At 42.8% G+C, this 19834-nt stretch overlaps 1 protein-coding gene and 1 long non-coding RNA gene across 3 annotated transcripts in view; one reads left to right on the top strand and one right to left on the bottom strand.

Annotated features, from left to right (window-relative positions):
• LOC101906757 (uncharacterized) overlaps positions 1–17075 on the bottom strand; it is a 49701-nt gene extending 32626 nt beyond the window's left edge. The window contains exons 1-3 of one of the 2 annotated variants that reach the window (XR_003033412.2): positions 16788–17075; positions 15794–15866; positions 10373–10459 (exon numbers count right to left, since the gene is read on the bottom strand). This is a non-coding gene — a long non-coding RNA (uncharacterized lncRNA). Of the gene's footprint in view, positions 1–10372; positions 15172–15793; positions 15867–16787 lie in introns of both variants that reach the window. The other variant, XR_009493482.1, reaches the window with a different exon arrangement.
• Positions 17076–17153: 78 nt separating this feature from the next.
• Positions 17154–19834, top strand: part of DIAPH2 (diaphanous related formin 2) — a 76630-nt gene continuing 73949 nt past the window's right edge. The window contains 1 exon segment of the mRNA NM_001083789.2: positions 17154–17489. Within this exon segment, the coding sequence (NP_001077258.1) occupies positions 17355–17489 (135 nt within the window). The 5' untranslated portion in view covers positions 17154–17354.

The following is a 19834-nucleotide window of genomic DNA, read 5'->3' on the forward strand; positions in this document are numbered from 1 at the left end:
AGCAATTCCCCTTACACTCCTTATCCTAATCTCTGGAAACCCCCATTCTATTCTGTGCATGTATAAATTTGACTATTTTGGATACAAATTTGATCAACTCATACTTTAATATGTGTAGTGTGTCATATGTCAATTGCAGCTCAATAAAGTGTTCAGGAAATTACACATAACTTTGAGAAGTAATAATTGTAGTTAACAGTTAATGAGTATTACTATGTGTCAGGTAGTGCACTAAGCATTTTCTATGCATTAATTAATCTTATTCTGAAAGGAACCTATAATGGAAGTATCATTCTTAACCCCATTTATGAGGAAATTAATGCATGTGTTTGTTGTTGTTCAGTTGCCCAGTCACATCCAACTCTTTGTGACCCCATGGACTGCAGCACACCAGGCCTCCCTGTCCCTCACCATCTCCCAGACTTTGCCCAAATTCATATTCATTGTATCAGTGACGCCATCCAGCCATCTCATCCTCTGACACTCTCTTCTCCTGCCCTCAATCTTTCCAAGCATCAGGGACTTTACCAATGAGTTGGCTGTTTGCATCAGATGACCAAAATACTGGAATTGGTAAAAAATCTGCCTGCAATGCGGGAGACCTGGGTTCAATCCCTGGGTTGGGAAGATCCTGTGAAGGAGGGAATGGCAACCCACTCCAGTATTCTTGCCTGGAGAATCCCCATGGATAGAGGAGCCTGAGGGGCTACAGTCCATGGGGTCGTAAAGAGTTGGACATGACTGAACAACTAAGCACACGTTGATGGTTGATGGTTCATTCAGCTTCAGCATCAGTCCTTCCAGTGAGTATTCAGGGTTGATCTCTCTTAAGATTGATTGGTTTGATCTCCTTGCTGTCCAAAGGACTTTCAGGAGTCTTCTCTAGCACCACAGTTTGAAGGCATCAATTCTTTGGCGTTCTGCATTCTTTAAGGTCCAGCTCTCACAACTGTACATGATCACTCAGAAGACCATAGGCTTGACTATACAGACTTTGTTGGCACAGTAACGTTTCTGCTTTTCAACACACTGTTTAGGTTTGTCATCACTTTCGAGAAGTGATTGTCTTCTGTTTTCATGGCTGCAGTCACCATCCGCAGTGATTTTGGAGCCCAGAAGATGAAATCTGCCACTACTTCCACCTTTTCCCCTTCTATTTGCCATGAAGTAATGGGGTCAGATGCCATGATCTTAGTTTTTTTTTTTTTTTTTTAATATTTAGTCTTAAGCCAGCTCTTTCACTCTCCTCCATCCTCATCAAGAGGCTCTTTAGTTCCTCTTCGCTTTCTGCCATTAGAGTGGTATCATCTGCATATCTGAGATTGTTGATGTTTCTCCTGCCTATCTTGATTTGGCTTGTAACTCATCCAGTCCAGCATTTCTCATGATATGGTCAGCGTATAGGTTAAACAAACAGGATGACAGCAGACAGCCCTGTGGTACTCCGTTCTCCATCTTAAACCAATCAGTTGTTCCATACAGAGTTCTGTTACTTCTTCACCCACATACAGGTTTCTCAGGAGACAGGTAAGATGGTCTGGTATTCCCATCTCTCTAAGAGCTTTCTATAGTTTGTCATGATCCGCATAGTCAAAGGCTTTAGCATAGCTGATGAAACAGACATAGATGTTTTCCTGAAATTCCCTTGCTTTCTCTATAATCTAGCAAATGTTGGCAATTTGATCTCTAGTTCTCTTCCTTTTCTAAACTGAACTTGAACATCTGGAAGTTCTTGGTTCGTGTAATGCTGAAGCCTAGCATGCAAGATTTTAAGCATGACCTTACTGTCATGGGAGATGACTGCAACTGCCCAATGGTTAGCATTCTTTGGTATTACCCTTCTTGGGAACTGGGATGAGGATTGACCTTTTCTGAGTCATGTGGCCACTGTTGTGTCTTCCAGATTTGCTGACATAATGAATGCAAAACCTTGATGGCATCCTCCTTTAGGGATACGAATAGTTCTGCTGGAATTTCATCACATCCATTCGCTTTATTAACAGCAGTACTAGTTAAATTACTTGGTCAGGTCCTAAAGTCTTGTAAAACGTGGGGTAAATCATAATGTGTACTTCCTCTTTTAATGATAGCTGAAATGTATTCAAGTACTTTATGTAGCAGACCCTGAGTAAATCATTTGACATGCACATATCTCATTTCAGCCTCATCAACACTATGAAGTAGTTACTAAATTACAGAGGAGAAAACTGGCACAGTGGAATGAAGTTACATGCTCCAAAGTATATAGCACGTAGTGTGGGAGGGAAGGGGCTTCCTAGGTGGTGCTAGTGGTAAAGAACTTGCATGCCAATGCAGGAGACATAAGAGACACAGGTTTGATCCCTGGGTTGGGACAATCCCCTGGAGAAGGTATGGCAACTCACTCCAGTATTCTTGCCTGGGGAATTCCATGGACAGAGGAGCCTTGAGGGCTACACTCCATAGGGTCACAAAGAATCAGATATGAGTGAAGCGACTCAACATGCACCCATGCAGTGGAGGAGTGGAGACCTGAACCAAGGATCTTCATCCATCAGGTGAGTCCCAGGAGAAAATAGGTGGCACATGTAGATGGACCTGATACTTGCCTGATCAGACAGATAACTCTTTCCTTGATGCTGAACACAGACATTTGTTGTATGAATCCCTCACTGCCTTGATCCATGTGTCTGACTAGATTCTCAGGCAAGGACTACATCTTCCATTACAGTGGAGTCTGCCAAGCCTTACTACCTGACTGACTGCCTCCTTGCCCTTTCCCGCCAAGCCACAATATACAGATAAATTGGTTTCCCCAGATCCTTGACCTTAAATTCCTGAGTCTCTACCAGTCCTAGTTAGTTTCCTCTTCTTACAGACTTTGTGTTACTGATAGCCATAAAGCCTCCTAGCAGTGTATTTTCAAGTTATGACAAAGACTAATTCACAAACCATCTTACTCAGATTTAAATGTATCTGCTTTCTTATAGGGGCTTCCCCGGTGGTTCAGTGCTTGAAGAATCTGCCTGCAATGCAGGAGACACAGGAGATGCAGGTTTGATCCCTGGGTCAGGAAGATTCCCTGGAAGAGGGCATGACAACCCACTCTAGTATTCTTACCTGGAGAATCCCATGGACTGAAGAGACTGGTGGACTACAGTTTATAGGGTCCAAAGAGTTGGACACAACTGAAGTGACTTAGCATGCACTTACTTTCTTATAGATCCATTGATTCTATTTGCATTAGAAATTCAATGCACAGCTGAGAGCTGTTAATGTGGAATAAAGTGGTTTCATAAGCCATACTCCCTGCTGAAATATCAATGGCCTGGTTTACAGTAATGTCTTGATTCTTACAGGAGCACATTCATATAATTTTGGAATATAAATATCTCCATCTCCTTGACCCCATTCCTACCCTTGGAGCTGCTTGTTCTCTCTGGTACTGTCAGGGGCATCAGACTTCTCCTAAACTATTAGAAGCAACCAATTTACCTCTTTTGGTCTTCTACACCTGCTGTGCTTTGCTTTACTCCTGACAGCTCCTGCTGGCTTGGATCTAATCCTTTTCCTTTACCGGTTACTCCTGTCTCTGTTCTTGCCCTTCATTCAACATCTGGTCTCTTATTCCATTCCATTTATTGCTATATGTTAAACATGCAGTTTAGCACTTTTAAAAACATCTGAATAGAAGTGCTGTTCTTGGGATGACAATCGGAAAGGTACAACTCAGGATTCCCCTACCTTCATTCAACTTCATCCCTCACTGGTACCTTGTTTTTTCTGTCTCCTCTGTCCTATAACCCTCCTGTTCATGATTTGTTTTCTTTTACCAGAGTGGTCCTCACATCTGAGCATGTATCAGAATCATGTGGAGGGCTTGTTAAACACAGATTGCTGGATTACACCATAGTTTTTGATCCAGTAGGCTTAAGTTGGTGCTTGAGAATTTTTAGTTCTAACAAGCTTCCAGGTGATTCTGATGCTGATGCTCTGTGAACCACTGTTCTAGCTCAACGCTAGATCACTGCTCTGTCTCGTGGCTTGTCTATTAGGCCCTTTCTTGTGAATTGCCTTGGTGGCCAAAACTGGTGGGTGTGGTTAAAAATCCTGACCTCTGAGGTCTACATGGTAAACCCCCTGGATATGCCACCATCACCCAGAGGCAAGTCTTTAAATTAGAGCCCATGATCTTGGGTTACCCTAAAGGTAGAAGTTCACTGTGTTCCCCTGAGGTAAGAACTCAGTATCAAGATGTAGGATTTATGTAATAAAGCTTCTGAAACATATTTCTAAAGTGTAGTTTACTGTACAAATTAACCAAGCTCAGCTTTCTTGAAGTAACAGGATAGATTTAGAAAATGAGGTGCAACTTACTCCTGAATAACCAGACCTAGGAATCAAACCCAGGTCTTCTGCATTGCAGGCAGATTCTTTACCCATTGAGCTACAAGGGAAGCTAAGTAATCCTTAACTTAATGTAATTGACATGATGATGAAGCCTCTAGCAGGCTTCATGGGTGGCTCAGTGGTAAAGAATCCGCCTGCCAATGCAGGAGATGCAAGAGATGTAGGTTCAGTTCCTGGGTCAGGAAGATCCCCTGGTGAAGGAAATGGCAACCCACTCTAGTATTCTTGCCTAGAAAAATCACATGTACAGAGGAACCTGGCAGCTACAGTCCATGGGGTCAGAAAGACTCAGACACAGGTGAGCACACATAAACCTCTAGCACTTAGAGCAGGCTTCCAGCCCACAAATAAAATATAGCAGGTCATCTCTTTTCTGATACATTCTGAGTACTGCTCCCCCAGGCTCTTAGCCCCAGCTGGACTCCTTGGACCTAGCCTCCACCTTTTACAGCCACTCTACCCTGTGTCTGGTCACAAGCCAACACCAGCACAGACTTTCACACCGCACTGAGGGTTGGAACTACTACACATTGGAGGATGGGGAGGATAGTGAACTATGGTGAAAAAAGAAGAGAAAGGAGGAAATAGAGAAAAGAGGGATCAAATAGTGAAAGAAGCCAACAGCATGTGTATGTCAAGAATGAGTACTCTCTGAAGAAACTAGACTTTTTCTTATTTGGCTGGTGAACTGTCTCTGACAGTCATCTCAAAGGTGGAGTTCTGAGCTACATGAGCTTTATTTTAATGTGTGTATAGTCTCCCAAGTGTGTATTGTTTCCAAGAAGAAATCTGTTCCTCAGTTTCCTGATTTCTATATTCAATATAGAAAGACTTCATCCTTCTTTACTTTTCTGCTGGTTACCATTTCTTTAATGTCTGGCCTCTGTGTTACTGTACTTTCCTGGATCCCATTGTACCTGAATGGGTGTTTCTGAACATTTTTTTTAACATCCTGCCATCCAATACCAAAAATGTTTCTTTTCCCAGATTCCCAATCTGCATTCTAGCATCCTGCTATCATGACTCTCCTTGTCACTCAGTACTAAAATCAAAGGATCTACTATGAGTAATAAACTTTCTTAGATAATAGCCTTGGATGATTTCTTTCCCCTGTCCACACTTAAAAATGAGCTTTCAATAAACTTTTTTCTTTGGTTCTCATAACCCTCTATAGTCTCTTCCCTGGTCATCTCACCTACTCCCACATAGTCACCTGCTAGTTAGGTTCAGTTAAGTTCAGTCACTCAGTCATGTCTGACTGTTTGCGACCCCATGAATCGCAGCACGCCAGGCCTCCCTGTCCATCACCAACTCCCGGAGTTCACCCAGACTCACGTCCATCGAGTCAGTGATGCCATCCAGCCATCTCATCCTCTGTCGTCCCCTTCTCCTCCTGCCCTCAATCCCTCCCAGCATCAGAGTCTTTTCCAATGAGTCAACTCTTCGCATGAGGTGGCCAAAGTACTGGAGTTTCAGCTTTAGCATCATTCCTTCCAAAGAAATCCCAGGGCTGATCTCCTTCAGAATGGACTGGTTGGATCTCCTTGCAGTCCAAGGGACTCTCAAGAGTCTTCTCCAACACCACAGTTCAAAAGCATCAATTCTTCGGCGCTCAGCTTTCTTCACAGTCCAACTCTCACATCCATACATGACCACTGGAAAAACCATAGCCTTGAGTAGATGGACCTTTGTTGGCAAAGTAATGTCTCTGCTTTTCAAAATGGTATCTAGGTTGGACATAACTTTCCTTCCAAGGAGTAAGCGTCTTTTAATTTCATGGCTGCAGTCACCATCTGCAGTCATTTTGGAGCCCCAAAATATAAAGTCTGACACTGTTTCCACTGTTTCCCCATCTATTTCCCATGAAGTGATGGGACCGGATGCCATGATCTTTGTTTTCTGAATGTTGAACTTTAAGCTAGTTAGGTAAATGACTCTAAATCTTCATCTCTGTCTCTGAACTTTCTCAGAAACACCAGACCTAATGTCTAATGTCATTTCCATCTGCAGGCACCTGAAATGTGGCTCCCTTCGTATATAACTCAGCATTATATTGATATTTTCCAAATGTGTTTCTCCTCCTAGATTCCTAACCTGCACTATTATCACTCTGTTATTTGGTACTGAAATGTCAGAATTATCTTCTACTCTTTCCATTCCCCAATTGCCTATATAAGGTAATCAAATCCAGAGACTAATACCTGTGAAATCTGTTCCTATCTTTCTGTTCTCTTTTCTACTGTTTCAGTTCATGGACTAATTATCGTGAAAATATCATTTAAATATCTAACTAACTGTCCTTGGTCCCTTGAACCAGTCCAGCACATTCATGTATCTCATATCCACCAACCAATAAAGTTAAGCTATGAATGCCTCCAGGCTATTTACCACCAATTCCCCTTTGTTCTTTAAGACAGCTTCTCAATATGATCCTGACTCTACCTTACAAATTATTGGGTCTACATGCCAAGTCTAATGGGGACCTTAGCCCTTTACATTGTCTTTATTGATTTTTGCCTCCTGGTTATTCATAGTAGATTTCACCTTGGCTCACCCTTGCAGTTCCTCCTTCTCTGGACTATTGTGGATAACTGCATGATGTCATGTCTTCTTGCTGGCACTCAGGCTGAGTTAACATTCTTATTCCCCAATAAAAGAATGGCTTTTGAAAGTGACATCCTAATGTATGTATCTCCCTGCCTCTAGTTTCTTATCTTACAAACCATCCTACATACCAATGCCAGAGCATTTCCCTAAAATATAGGGCTAATCATGTGTTTTTTCCTCTTCATAAATCTCTCACGACTTAAAGAATAAATTCAGAGTTCAGGATGGCATTTCAAGTTTTCCCAACTTGGCCTCATTGTGCTTTCTCAGCTTTATCTCCCACTATACAATTACAAGGGCTTCCCTGGTGGCTCAGATGGTAAAGAACCTGCCTCCAATGCAGGAGACCTGGGTTATATCCCTGGGTTGGGAAGGTCCCCTGGAGAAGGGAATGGCAACCCACTCTAGTATTCTTGCCTGGGAAATTCCATGGACAGAGGAACCTGGTGGGCTACAGTCCATGAGGTCACAAAGAATTGGATACGACTGAGCGACTAAGCACACACCATACAATTACAAAACCTACTCTCCAGTCCCATTAGATGACTAGTCAGTTTCCAAATTCAGCCCACATTTTTCTATCTCTATGCTGTAGGTCATGCTGTTCCCTCTCCATCAAATACCCTTTTAAGTTTCAAGTTGTGGGATACTACTTATACTTAAAAGGTCCAGCTTTTCCATGAAATATTCCCCATTCTCTTATTCTTATATGCTTCTGTAACATTCTTTTGCAGTTAAATCTATACCTGCCAGTTGCCTTGACTACATTTTAAGCCCATTGAGATGATGAATAGTGTAGCAGTCATTTATCCTTAGCACCATGCCCTAGATATAGTTACTACTTAATATGCATTAATATCTCAATTTAAATTATATGTATAGGCTCTAATATGCTAGCTAAAATAAAATCTAATTATTTTATAGTTTTAATAATCAAAAGTAGTATAAAAGGGAAAAAAAGCAGTCTTCTAATAACAGTTATATATTATCATTGGGCTGTGCCTGTGATGGAAGATTTCTTCTGTAGATTTGGGATCAAGCTTGACCCTGTGTATCTTTGAATTTGGCCACTCTCCAAGCCAGGACTTTGGGGATTTTGATGGTATAAAGCAACAACATGGTGAGGAATTTAAGGATGGAAATTTTTATGCAAATCAGCATTGGTTCATAGAGTTTAGAGGCAGATCTGCCCTTGTGTAATGTCAAGGTGTAAGGTGAAGCTGCTAGTATTGAAGAGATGGCAGCTCAAATTAGCCTTTCTGTTTTGAAGGCAGCAGAAAGTAAATGATACAGGGCTCCTGCTGCTGCTAAGTCACTTCAGTCACATCTAACTCTGTGTGACCCCATGGATGGCAGCCCACCAGGCTCCCCCGTCCCTGGGATTCTCCAGGCAAGAACACTGGAGTGGGTTGCCATTTCCTTCTCCAATGCATGAAAGTGAAAAGTGAAAGTGAAGTCGCTCAGTCATGTCCGACTCTTAGCGACTCCATGGACTGCAGCCTACCAGGCTCCTCCGTCCATGGGATTTTCCAGGCAAGAGTACTGGAGTGGGGTGCCATTGCCTTCTCCGAATGATACAGGGCTACTTGAGAAAATAAATATGATAAAAGTAGCTGCAAGACAGAGATATTTGAATCTAGTTTCCAAGAAATCATCCAGTGACCAAAAGTCCTTCCTAAAAATTTTCCTGGAAAATCACGTGTAAATCTCAAAGAAGGCCTTCTAAATGACTCTGCTATACATTTTAGCTTCTAATATGTTATAATGGAAGACTTGAAAGTAAAGACCTATATACTCTCTGCTACTGTATTAGGTAAAATATAATTTAATGTAATTGGTTTCTGGGTTTCTCCATTTAATTCATTAAGATAAACTTCTAAGAATTGTTCTGGTACATAATGTATAGGTGATTAAATATAGCATTTGTGGTCCTTTCCATAAAATAGCAGGTCCTGGCTCAGAAAGAAATTATTCTATCACTGTATAGGAAAATCAATCCTCCACATCTCCTGCTTTTGCCAGGAAAGCGGGGCCAGGTTGGTGTTTGTGTGAGGATATCAATTCTTTTCAATTTCAAGTAGGTATATGTCCCTGTGTGTATAACAGGGGAGGTGGCTTAAACAACTGATTTGCATTTGTGTCCAAGAAAAAACAAGGTAATAATGAACAAATAAAAACTGATGTGGGATGCTTGAATACTGAAAATATTATTCTCAGAGAAAGAAGCCAGTTGCAAAACTCCATGTATTGTATACAAAACATGTGTTGTATGATACAATCATACATGTATTGTATGATACAATCATACATGTATTGTATGATACAATCATACATGTATTGTATGATACAATCATACAATACAAACATGTATTGTATGATACGATCATACAATACAAACCTGTGTTGTATGATACTATTTATGTAAAATGTCCAGAATAGGCAAATCTACAGAGACATAAAGTGAATTAGTGGTGGCCTCAGGTCGGGGGCTAGGGGAGGGGGTGCAGGGAGTGGCTTGGAACTGGGGAGGAGAGACGGCTAAAGAAGGGATCATTTTTGGTGTGATGAAAAGATTCTAAAATTGATTGTGATGACGGTTGTACAACTTGGGGGACTATACTAAAACCCACTGAATTATACATTTAAAAAGGTGAATTGTATGATATGCAAACTATATGTCAATAAAGCTGTTAAAATTTATATGAGACAATATATAAAACAAAATAAACCTACTTCTAAGACTTGCCTAACTACTGATGCCCAGATATGAGAACATGTTTTTATTATTTACAGATGTCAAACAGGTATTCCTTAATTTTCAAGTAATTATATTTTGAAAAAGTTAGAAAATAAACACAAACCACAACATAAAAGAGATAATCAATTTTAATTGCATAATTGTAGTCTCATACTTGAACTTACTCATCTTCAAGAAACTGTTTACACTGATTAAAAAAAAAAACCCTCAACTTCAAAAATGAATAGCATCCCTATGACCACCAGTGAGTGCTTTACTGATTCACGTACTTTAGCAAGCAAACCATGTTTTTCTCTCAGTTTATTACTACATCTATGTCTTAGTAACTTATAGATTGGACAGTCACCATACATGACCTGTCAAGCCACTTTGGAAGATCACTCTGGGTCTTTGGTTAATGTGGAACAGGAAATCTGTTCTTTGTTAGACACATATTTTCCAGATAAAATTCAAAGGGTTGCTGATGACACGAATCTGGACATTCTCAAAATCTCTACCAGTCTCAACATTTTCCCCAAAAGGAGACATTGGCACTATTGTCTCTTGGACTACTTTTTTGTGGGGCTGTGGCTGCACCAAACCCTGTAAATCCTCAAAACAGAACACGTTAACTTTTACCTCCAGGTAAGTGACCATTATTGGTCATTACTGCTCCCAAGGCTTTTCTTGTTGTCCACTTTTCTTCTGCTGGGACCAATCCTGCTCCTAGTCAGAGACAATTCAAGAAGCCATTATTTCAGTAGTTTGGGTCATTTAGCACCCTGTGGACCTATTATTTGTGGTCCTACTCTGAGCTCACAGATTACTTGAAGTAACTGGGTGTCTTGTGTGCCATTTTTATTCGCCTGTCTCTGCCTCTTTTCCTGGACGTCATCTGATGTGCCAGTTCCTTTAGGCATGGTACACTGCCTTGTTTAGCACTGTTTTGCCAGACTTCGTAAGAAATTGCTCATTTGTTTCTTAATCCCAATTCCCATGATTGGATTCCTGCTATGTACTGATTGTTTCAGCCTCTGCCTACAGAGTGGATTCTATTCTCTGCTTGCCAGCCAGGACATCCATTGTTGGACTTCCAGAGTTTAGCTGTCTGCCTGCTTCTTGCCTACTGTTACACAATCTTCCTGTTTTTCCAGCCTTCCCAGACTCTTTCTGTTGGTGACTATAGGAACCTTGTTAGTTTTCTTGTCCTGCCCTAACGAGTCTCTTTAGTGTCTGGGTATCAGGCTCCTTGGTCTGGCTCTGTGTGCCAACAAGTACCTGCTGAGATATTATCTCCCTGTTTGCTACTGGGTTTTTATTGCCTTGAGCCAGTGTTTTAGTAATTCTTGTTTCCTTTTTCTTTTCATCTGCATCCTGTCTGTAATCTGTGGAGAGGAACAGTGTGTTCCTTTAAATATATTTCTTGGATTCGTTCCTTTTTCTTCATTTCCTCTGGGGCCACTTTAGTTCCGATCCTCATGACTTTATCCAGCCAGGACTTTATCTAGTTTCAGCTAGAGTTCAGCACTGGTGCCTCAGAGGGTCGCCTCAGAGGATGAGAGAAGCCAAGTGGTCATGAGGACTGTAATCTCCACTCCTACAGGTCAGCTAGATTTGTATCTGTTGTACACACTGAGTTTCTGTGAAGTTTTTGTTTGGGGACAAAAAATTTGGACTGAGGGAAAAATAAGTTTGAAAATCAGTGTCTAGTTATTCTGCATACCATTGCCAGATCAGCTCCTTAAAATATTCTTTTATTTTGTAACATTTCGGCTAGAGTCTTATCAGTCACTACTATTATGTCTGATATTCAAATCTGTTTACGTGCTGGGCAAACACTATGGGGAGAACCATGTTTCCTACTATTATTCAAAATCTATATTCTCACCATTCTACTCAAGCCCCTTTGGTCCCTTTACACTATATGTTGTCTTTTCCTCACTTCCTTTTTTTGCTTTGCCTATTCAAGTCTCATTTCTTTTTCAGGCCTTGGCAGCTCAAGTTCTCCTTGAAAACGTCTTCATCTATTCTAGGTCTGACTCATCTCACCCCTTCACCATGTTATCCTGAATTTCCAGTTAGTACCTCACTGGCTCAGACCGTAGAGTCTGTGCAATGCAGGAGACCTGGGTTCAATCCCTGGGTTGGGAAGATCCTCTGGAGAAGGGAATGGCTACTCGCTCCGGTATTTTTGCCTGGGAAATCCCACAGACAGAGGAGCCTGGTGGGCTACAGTCCATAAGATAGGGTTACTAAGAATGGGACACAACTGAGTGACTTTCACTTTTTCTTTTTTTCTCTCACCTCAGAATTAGGCAGCCACTTTTCTCTTACAGTTCTACACATTTCATTTGTTTGTTTTCTCAAGCAGATTTTATACCTATCAATGGCAAAGAACATATATTTTACGGTCTGTTCTATTACAAGGGTTTGTGTATCACAAATAGCACATTAGGGATTGGTCAATAGGAGAACGGTGTCACTAAAATTAGGTGGAAGGCCAGCTGGTTCACATGTGAAGTGTTTTAGCACTTTAAGTTTCAACATGATCAGGAGCCAGCTTTCTCACAGTTAAGGAGAAGCCTTTTTGATATATGAAGGCTTTCAGAAATAAAAGAATAATTCTGCCCCAAACTCTGTCCCTTTTGTGTGACTGGTTTAGTGGTTTCAACAACCTCTAAGTTGCCCACTACATTAACTAGTTGGTGAAGCTGTGAAGACCTTTCATCATGTGTTTCTACAAAGTTGTTGTTTAGTTGCTCAGTCGTGTCTGACTCTTTGCGACACCATGGACTGTAGCCCACGAGTCTCCTCTGTCTGTGGAATTCTCTAGGCCAGAATACTGGAGTGGGTTGCCATTCCTGACCCAGGGATCAAACCCAGGTCTTCTGTACTGCAGGCAGATTCTTTACCATCTGAGCCACCAGGGAAGCCCTCTACAAAGCTGTACATGCATACTCAGTCAGTTCAGTTCTGTCTGACTCCTTGAGACCCTATGGACTGTAGTCCAACAGGCTCCTCTATCCATGGGATTCTCTGGGCAACAATACTGGAGTGGGCTGCCATGCCCTCCTCCAGGGGATGTCCTACAAAGTTGGGTACTCTTCAATTAGATTTTTAATTCTGAAGAAAATGGCATCTATTAAAAGTAAATGCCCTTGAGGATTCACATCAGGGAAAGAGGAGGCATGAAGGATACAAAGCACTGATGACTGGGACATTGGGTGTAGATGCCAGTGGAGATTCAACCTCCTGAGTGTTTTTATTAGGATGGCTACCCCACTCCAGTACTCTTGCCTGGAAAATCCCATGGACGGAGGAGCCTGGTAGGCTGCAGTCCATGGGGTCGCTAAGAGTTGGATACGACTGAGTGACTTCACTTTCACTTTTCACTTTCATGCATTGGAGAAGGAAATGGCAACCCACTCCAGTGTTCTTGCCTGGAGAATCCCAGGGACGGGGGAGCCTCGTGGGCTGCCATCTATGGGGTCGCACAGAGTCGGACACGACTGAAGTGACACAGCAGCAGTGTTTTCATTAGTGCTCTGGCTATAAAGTTGCATTGAGTCTACGTGATCTTCCCTAACCAGGTTTTCCCCAGAAATTGTTATGTTTAGTGTGAAATTTTGCAGAACAGGAGATTTCTCAGGAAGATACATGTGCTTTGAGAGCAAAACATCTGGTCCTTTTTTATTCATGTGACCTCTAGTTTGGTGTTGCCCATGTAGTATGTACTTAATAAGTACTTGTTTATTCTCAGGCCACCTTTAATTCATAAATATTTTTTCCATGACCTTGGAGGGAATGATTTTTTATTGTTGTTCAATCTCTAAGTCATGTCTGACTCGGCAACTCCATGGACTGCAGCATGCCCAGCTTCCCTGTCCTTCACTATGTCCCAGAGTGTGCTCAAACTCATGTCTCTTGAGTTGGTGATGCTACCAAACCATCTTATCCTTTGCCACCCTCTTCTCCTTTTGCCTTCAATTTCTTACTTTTGTCTAATCTATGTCAGCTTTAATTTCTCTATTAATGGTCCAGATTGTTTAGATGAGAACACGTAGCAGAAGGAAGACACAGAAAGCCAGATTGATACTAATAAGGATCATCAGAAACCTCTGGGGGTAATGGATGACTCTAAGATCAGTTTGAAGAAAGACAGAACCTAGCAGCCTTTTATCTTTCATTTCTCCGAGGGCTGGCTTTTAAAGTTAACTGGGTGCTAAATTCATGTGATTAGAAGGAGACACTACAAGGTCATGGGGTCTAACACACACTTTTGAAGTCCCAACGGATGGTAGTAGCCTCCTTCTTTCTGCAGCATCAGAGAAAAGATGTATTTTCACCCACCGGCCTATTTGTGTGTCCCAGGAAGGTAAAAATAAAAGAAACGTAGATACAGTGGGAGCAGTCCTAGGACTGAACTTGGTGAAGTGTCTAGTTCATAATCAGTGGACAAAGTATCCTTGCAGGGGACCACTGGCTCCTTATGTATGCTAGCTTTCTAGAGAGACCCTGATGTTTGAAAGAAGGGGGTTTGTTTATTTGTAATGACTGTTTACATGAACTGGAGCAAAATGTTGAAAAGAAACATCCAGAATGAAGACAGGGCTGAGATAATCACAATAAGGTCAAATGTTAAGTCATCTCAGGGACAGATATTTCTCCTTTTTTGTGGTGCAGATTATGTACCTTTTACATGCACGTCTTCTTTGGTTTCAAATGTAGCTTCACCTGGCCTGAGAATGGTGCAACCCAGCCTGACTCTCAAAATAATGTCGATCCCTTTTCAATTATTCACACACCAAAAACAGGAGTCACTTGTATTATAATGCCTTCACCGCTTTTACCCTGGAAGAGGAAACGGCAACCCGCTCCAGTCTTCTTGCCTGGAAAATCCCACAGACAGAGGAGCCTGGTGAGCTACAGTCCATGGGGTCACAAAGAGTTGGACACGACTGAGAAACCAAGAATCACCGTTTTAAAATCACACCAATGAGATCTATAAGTGGGGACCTTCATGATCTGGAAGCTGCTTATCTGTTCTGCTGCTTCTCTTACCAAGAGCAACCCCCATCCGTTGCCTTCAATTTCTTAACTACAGAGTCTCTGCACATGCTATGGTCATTTCCTTTGCCTGGGATGCTCTTCACTCTTCTTTTTTACCTTGTAAGTGCTCAATACTTTTTTTTTGTTTGTTTGTTTAATATTGTTCCCAATAGCCAGAAAGTTCCACAAGAGCAAACCACATCCATATTGTTCACCATCTTGTTCACCACCGTAATGCCTAGTAGGGTATCCAAAACTTAGCAGGCTGTCACCAAATACTTAGAGACTTTAATTTGACCCTTAAGACTCAGTTCAAACATCATCCTCTTTGGGAAGGTGTCCGAGAGCCTCTGGCACTCTTGTGTGCTCCACGGTTTTCCTGTTCCCATCTGTTGAAGTACAATCATTAATGATCAGTCTCTCCAAGCAGACTAGGCAGTTCTAAAGGGCAGAAACTGTGAGCTTCATACTCGTAACACACAGCACTCTGGATATCACCTGGTATACTTGAAGGCAGCAGCCCCCAGGCTTTTTGGCACCAGAGGCTGGTTTTGTGCAAGACAATTTATCCACAGACCAGGTTGGAGGCAGTGTATGTTTCAGGATGATTCAAGCACATGACATTTATTATGCACTTTATTTCTATTATTATTACCTCAGCTCCACCTCAGATCATCAGGCATTAGATCCCAGAGGTTGGGTACCCCTGCTCTAAAAAGCTCAATGAAGATCTACTGAGCAGATTATGAAGCAACATTTGAGCTCCAAGCACCCTCAGCTGTGGCTCATACCCATGTCTCTCAAACAGGAATTATCTGAAAGCAGTAGATAACCAGGTCACATCTTACTGCAGCATCCATTTCTACACCATTTTTCAGGAGAGGGGCATTTAAATAATTTAAATCATGCATGAGTGAGTGTGTATGTGTGTGTGTGCACGTGTGTTTGTAGTGAGTCAAATTCAGAATACACATCAAATTTTAAGTCAAACAGGAACTTCTACAAATTTACCTTAGGGCTCCTTGCCCACCCTGTCTGGGAGCATGTATCCCCTCTTCTCTGCTGTCCTTGGGTAGTTTACCACCTGCATAATTAAAAAGCAAGTTAAGGACAATGGCAAAGCCAGTATTAAGAGTGCTTTCAGATGTCTAACATTGTTTTTATTGTACTTTCCAAGTTAATTGCCTCATCCTATCTACAGCATGGTCAAATTTATCCTAATACACTCTATAAATGTGTTCATAAAAAATTAGCAGAGTTTAGGTTGAAGGGGAGTAGGACAAAAAGATCAGAGCCTGAAGATATGTGAATAACAGGCACATGGGCATGTTTATAGGCACATAGGATCTAAATTTACATTTCTAGCTTCTCTAGATTGTATGAAGGTGGTTCATTCAAGTTCTGCCAGGTCCCATGATTGTTCTCAGTGTGAACATTGTTTTTAAAGAGGCATGGGCCTCTTCCTGACAACTCTAGGGTGAAAAATTAAGAATACCCGCGGTGCCTTGTGGCTGCTGCTGCTCAGTTACCTAGCATTTGTCTAGAGATTTACATTTTTAACAAAGCTTTGACACACATGCTCTTACTCGCTCCCCACAACTCTAAACTTAAAGTAGTTCGGAACACTGAAAATAGCACTCAATCCAACTGTTAGGTCTCCATAGGTGCTTTGCCTAAAGAGCTTTACACCCCCTCTGGATTAAGCAGTGGGCGTCTGCTGCTTCTCCCACCCCACATCCTGGGAATAAAGGAATGACTGTGTTTCTTTGGTCTCAACGCAATCACGGCAACAGAAAACACCCACTCCTTCCACTTTGACCCGTACAGTCTGTCTAGGCAATCAATCAGCGCTCCCCATGGCGGTGCTCCTGCGGGGTGCCAGCTGTCTTGCCAATCAACCCCTCCCACGGAGTGGAGCACAACCACACCCCCGGCAAGGTCTTGGCTAGCCGGGGAAGGTGCTCTGGCCTACACGAGTGGAAGCGGAGACTCAGGTATAACTCACACGTGAATCCTCCCAGGCCTCAGTGTCTCCGTCTCTAAAATGGGCTACACCTCCTCTCTCTCGGCTAGTTCCCGTCCATTTCACGCTAGGCCCCTAGGAAGGGAAATCAGTGCTTAACCTCAGCTTCAAGTCCTCTCGTTTGGCAGCCGTCGCCGCGCCGGGCATGCTCAGTAGCCGGACCGCCCGGCAGCGGGAGTAGGAAGCAGCTTTCCGCGCCCGGGCGGCGGACTGCGGGCACTTTGATGAATCACGTGTGCGGAGGCCCTCTTAAAGAGATAGGCACCTACTTTCCCTCCACCCTAAACACCGCCCTGAGGGCGGCGGCGACCGTGGTAATTACAGCCGCTCGGGGGCAGGGCTTGCCCCAGCGCAGAGTAGTGGCAACGGCTTGTCGAGTCTGGGGTGCCTGGGAGCCGGGAGTCCCAGGGACGTGAAATCGGCAGACCCACTTTCCCTTCCAGGAAGAGGCGCTGCCGAATCCACGCGGGGCAGCGAGACCGCCCCGAGGGGCTTCCTCAGTGAAGGAGAAGTGGGGTTCCAGAGCACAGGTGACAGGGCCGAAGAAAGATGGAGCAGCCCGGGGCGGCGGCGGCGTCGGGCGTGGGAGGCAGCGGCGAGGAACCCGGTGGGGGCCGAAGCAACAAGCGGAGCGCGGGGAACCGGGCCGCCAACGAAGAGGAAACGAAAAACAAACCTAAATTGGTGAGTGCTCCCGCAGCCCCCGCCGGCCTTAGGGACAGCGAGAGCCCCGGGATCCTCCTGCCGTTGAACACGGGGGGACCCGGGGCCCCCTCCCAAGGGTGACCGCGACCTCGCTGTGCAACTCGGGGAGCCGCTAAAGCAGCGGCCACGCCGAGGCGCGGAGACGGCGTGGGGGCGGAAGAGCACCCCCTTCTCCAGTTAACTCCTTTCTCCCTCTTGGCAGCCGGGAGGCGGTGCGGGAAGGAGAAAGGCCCCACCCCAACTTGGGGAGACCCTGCGTACTGGGTAGGGGCTGCTGTTGGTTTAACTTGGGGGCGCGATCCTTCTTTGCGCGATTTCATTCCCCTCACATCCATATCAATTGCTGTGGTTTTGACTCTTTAAACGCTTAGGGTCCGAGCAGGGGAACCTCTTTTTTTTTTCAGCCCCAGTACTAGGGAGCCCACTCACAGACTTAAAACAAACAAACAAACAAACCCAAACAACCAATCAGCCAACCAAACAAAAAGCACACAACTTAGGCCTCCAGTCTTTTCTACTTGACCAGATATCTAAGGAAGAGGCGCCTACGTGTTTCCCCCCCACCTTGCCTCTCCATGTGCTCGCCCAAAAAACATTTCTTTAAGAGTGGGGGGAGCGTGGGAGGTGGAGGCTGGAGGAAATACCACCAACTGTCGTATGTGTGTGATCCCCAGTCGTCCAGGACTTCCACTTAGTAGATTAAGAACGCTCAAAAGCAGTAGACCGACTGCACAAATCTCCCCGTCTTGAGAGTGTCTGAACCAGTGAGAGCAGGCAGTCCATTTCCTGCCACTGACTTCATGTGCAGAGGAATGAAATCTATGGGGCCTGGTATCAGATTGGGAAATACTGGGATTTCTTCACTCATCAGTTAAAAAGGTTCCTCCTTTTTTTTTTTTTTTCTTCTTTTTTGCCTTCAGCTTATAGAAAAACGGTATAATAATAGTGAAACTTCAAAACTGGTCAAATTCATACAGTGTATTGGCTAAAGACTTTTTTTGTCAGCCCTGGCAAATATTAGGCAGACGTTTATCAATAAACTTTCTAATTCGGATGGCAGAGGGGACATGGTTTTCCAGCTCAAATTCAGCAAATACTCCTCCTATCCGAAAGTTCTCTGTTTGTTTGGAGCGCACAAGCCACATGTTGTATATTTAGTTTTCAGTTTTAACCAGCAACTGGGTTACAAGGAAGGAGGCAATGACCTTATAACTAAAGAGTTTTCTTAGGCCATCTGGCCATTTAGTATGTATTGATACCTGTTGTGGTTCTCTCTTGCCCCCTGTTTGCCTTTCAGTTATGAACTGTCCAGATTGGAAAATAGTGATCCAAGTGTTATCGTTACAGGAAATTTACAGCCTTCTATTATGTGGAAAGGGACCTAGCAGGGTGTTATAAAACAACCAGTCTAAGGTCTCATCAGTTCCACCTTAACTTGAGGAAACTAACAGTTACTTGATGTGTCCTGTTACCACTCTCCTCTCTAGTATTTACAAATGAAGAAACTGAGTCACAAGCTCTTTGTGAATTATCTGCCCTGCCAGAGGTTTAATGGGTGCTCCTATTACAAAACTTAGAAAAGTTTTGTTTCTATCACCAAGTTTAATGTATAAAAATCCTGATGTGATTTTTGAAATTTATCATTTTGCAGTAAAAGAGTGATCATGTTTCTTCTTTCTTTCTTTGGACCCAATACAGAACTGGCTTAAACAGTGATTAAAAGTTTAAACAAAAATAAAAGTGAACTGATAGTTTCCACAAAGTTTGGTACATCCAGCAAGAGCCTTCCACTTTTGGGATGTACTAGTTCAATAAAAAGCACTTATCTCTGTCTGTTAGTAATAACACCTTGATTCTATTCTTCCCTTCCCTTTGGTCATTTGTCCTGTTTCATCTTTTATGCTTTGACAAGGTAACTAGATAGTTATGAGATGGTATCACTTTCAGTCCTAGCTAACACTATTCAGTGTTGAACATAGCTTAATACATTAGAACAAGTATTTGAGTCCAAGAGTTTGTTGATATCAATGGGAACTTTCTTTTGTACTCAAAATAACTTTTGAGCCGTACATGATTTTACAAGCAGATATGTCAGACTTCATAAACATGTATTTAGGATGACATTTCAGTTCATTTTAAGGCAGGAAAGTTGACCAAATAATAAGACTTGGTAAACTTTTAAAATAAATGCCTTACTCCTTATTTTGAGTTGTCTTATTGATGTGCTCAACATGTTCTAAGGCCTTTTAGAGAGGAGTTCATCTGGGATTCTTGAAATATTGTTGGTAGAGTTAAAGCATTACCTAAATTTTATTATTTTGAGT

Source organism: Bos taurus, chromosome X, assembly GCF_002263795.3.
Source record: "Bos taurus isolate L1 Dominette 01449 registration number 42190680 breed Hereford chromosome X, ARS-UCD2.0, whole genome shotgun sequence".
NCBI lineage: Eukaryota > Metazoa > Chordata > Mammalia > Artiodactyla > Bovidae > Bos > Bos taurus.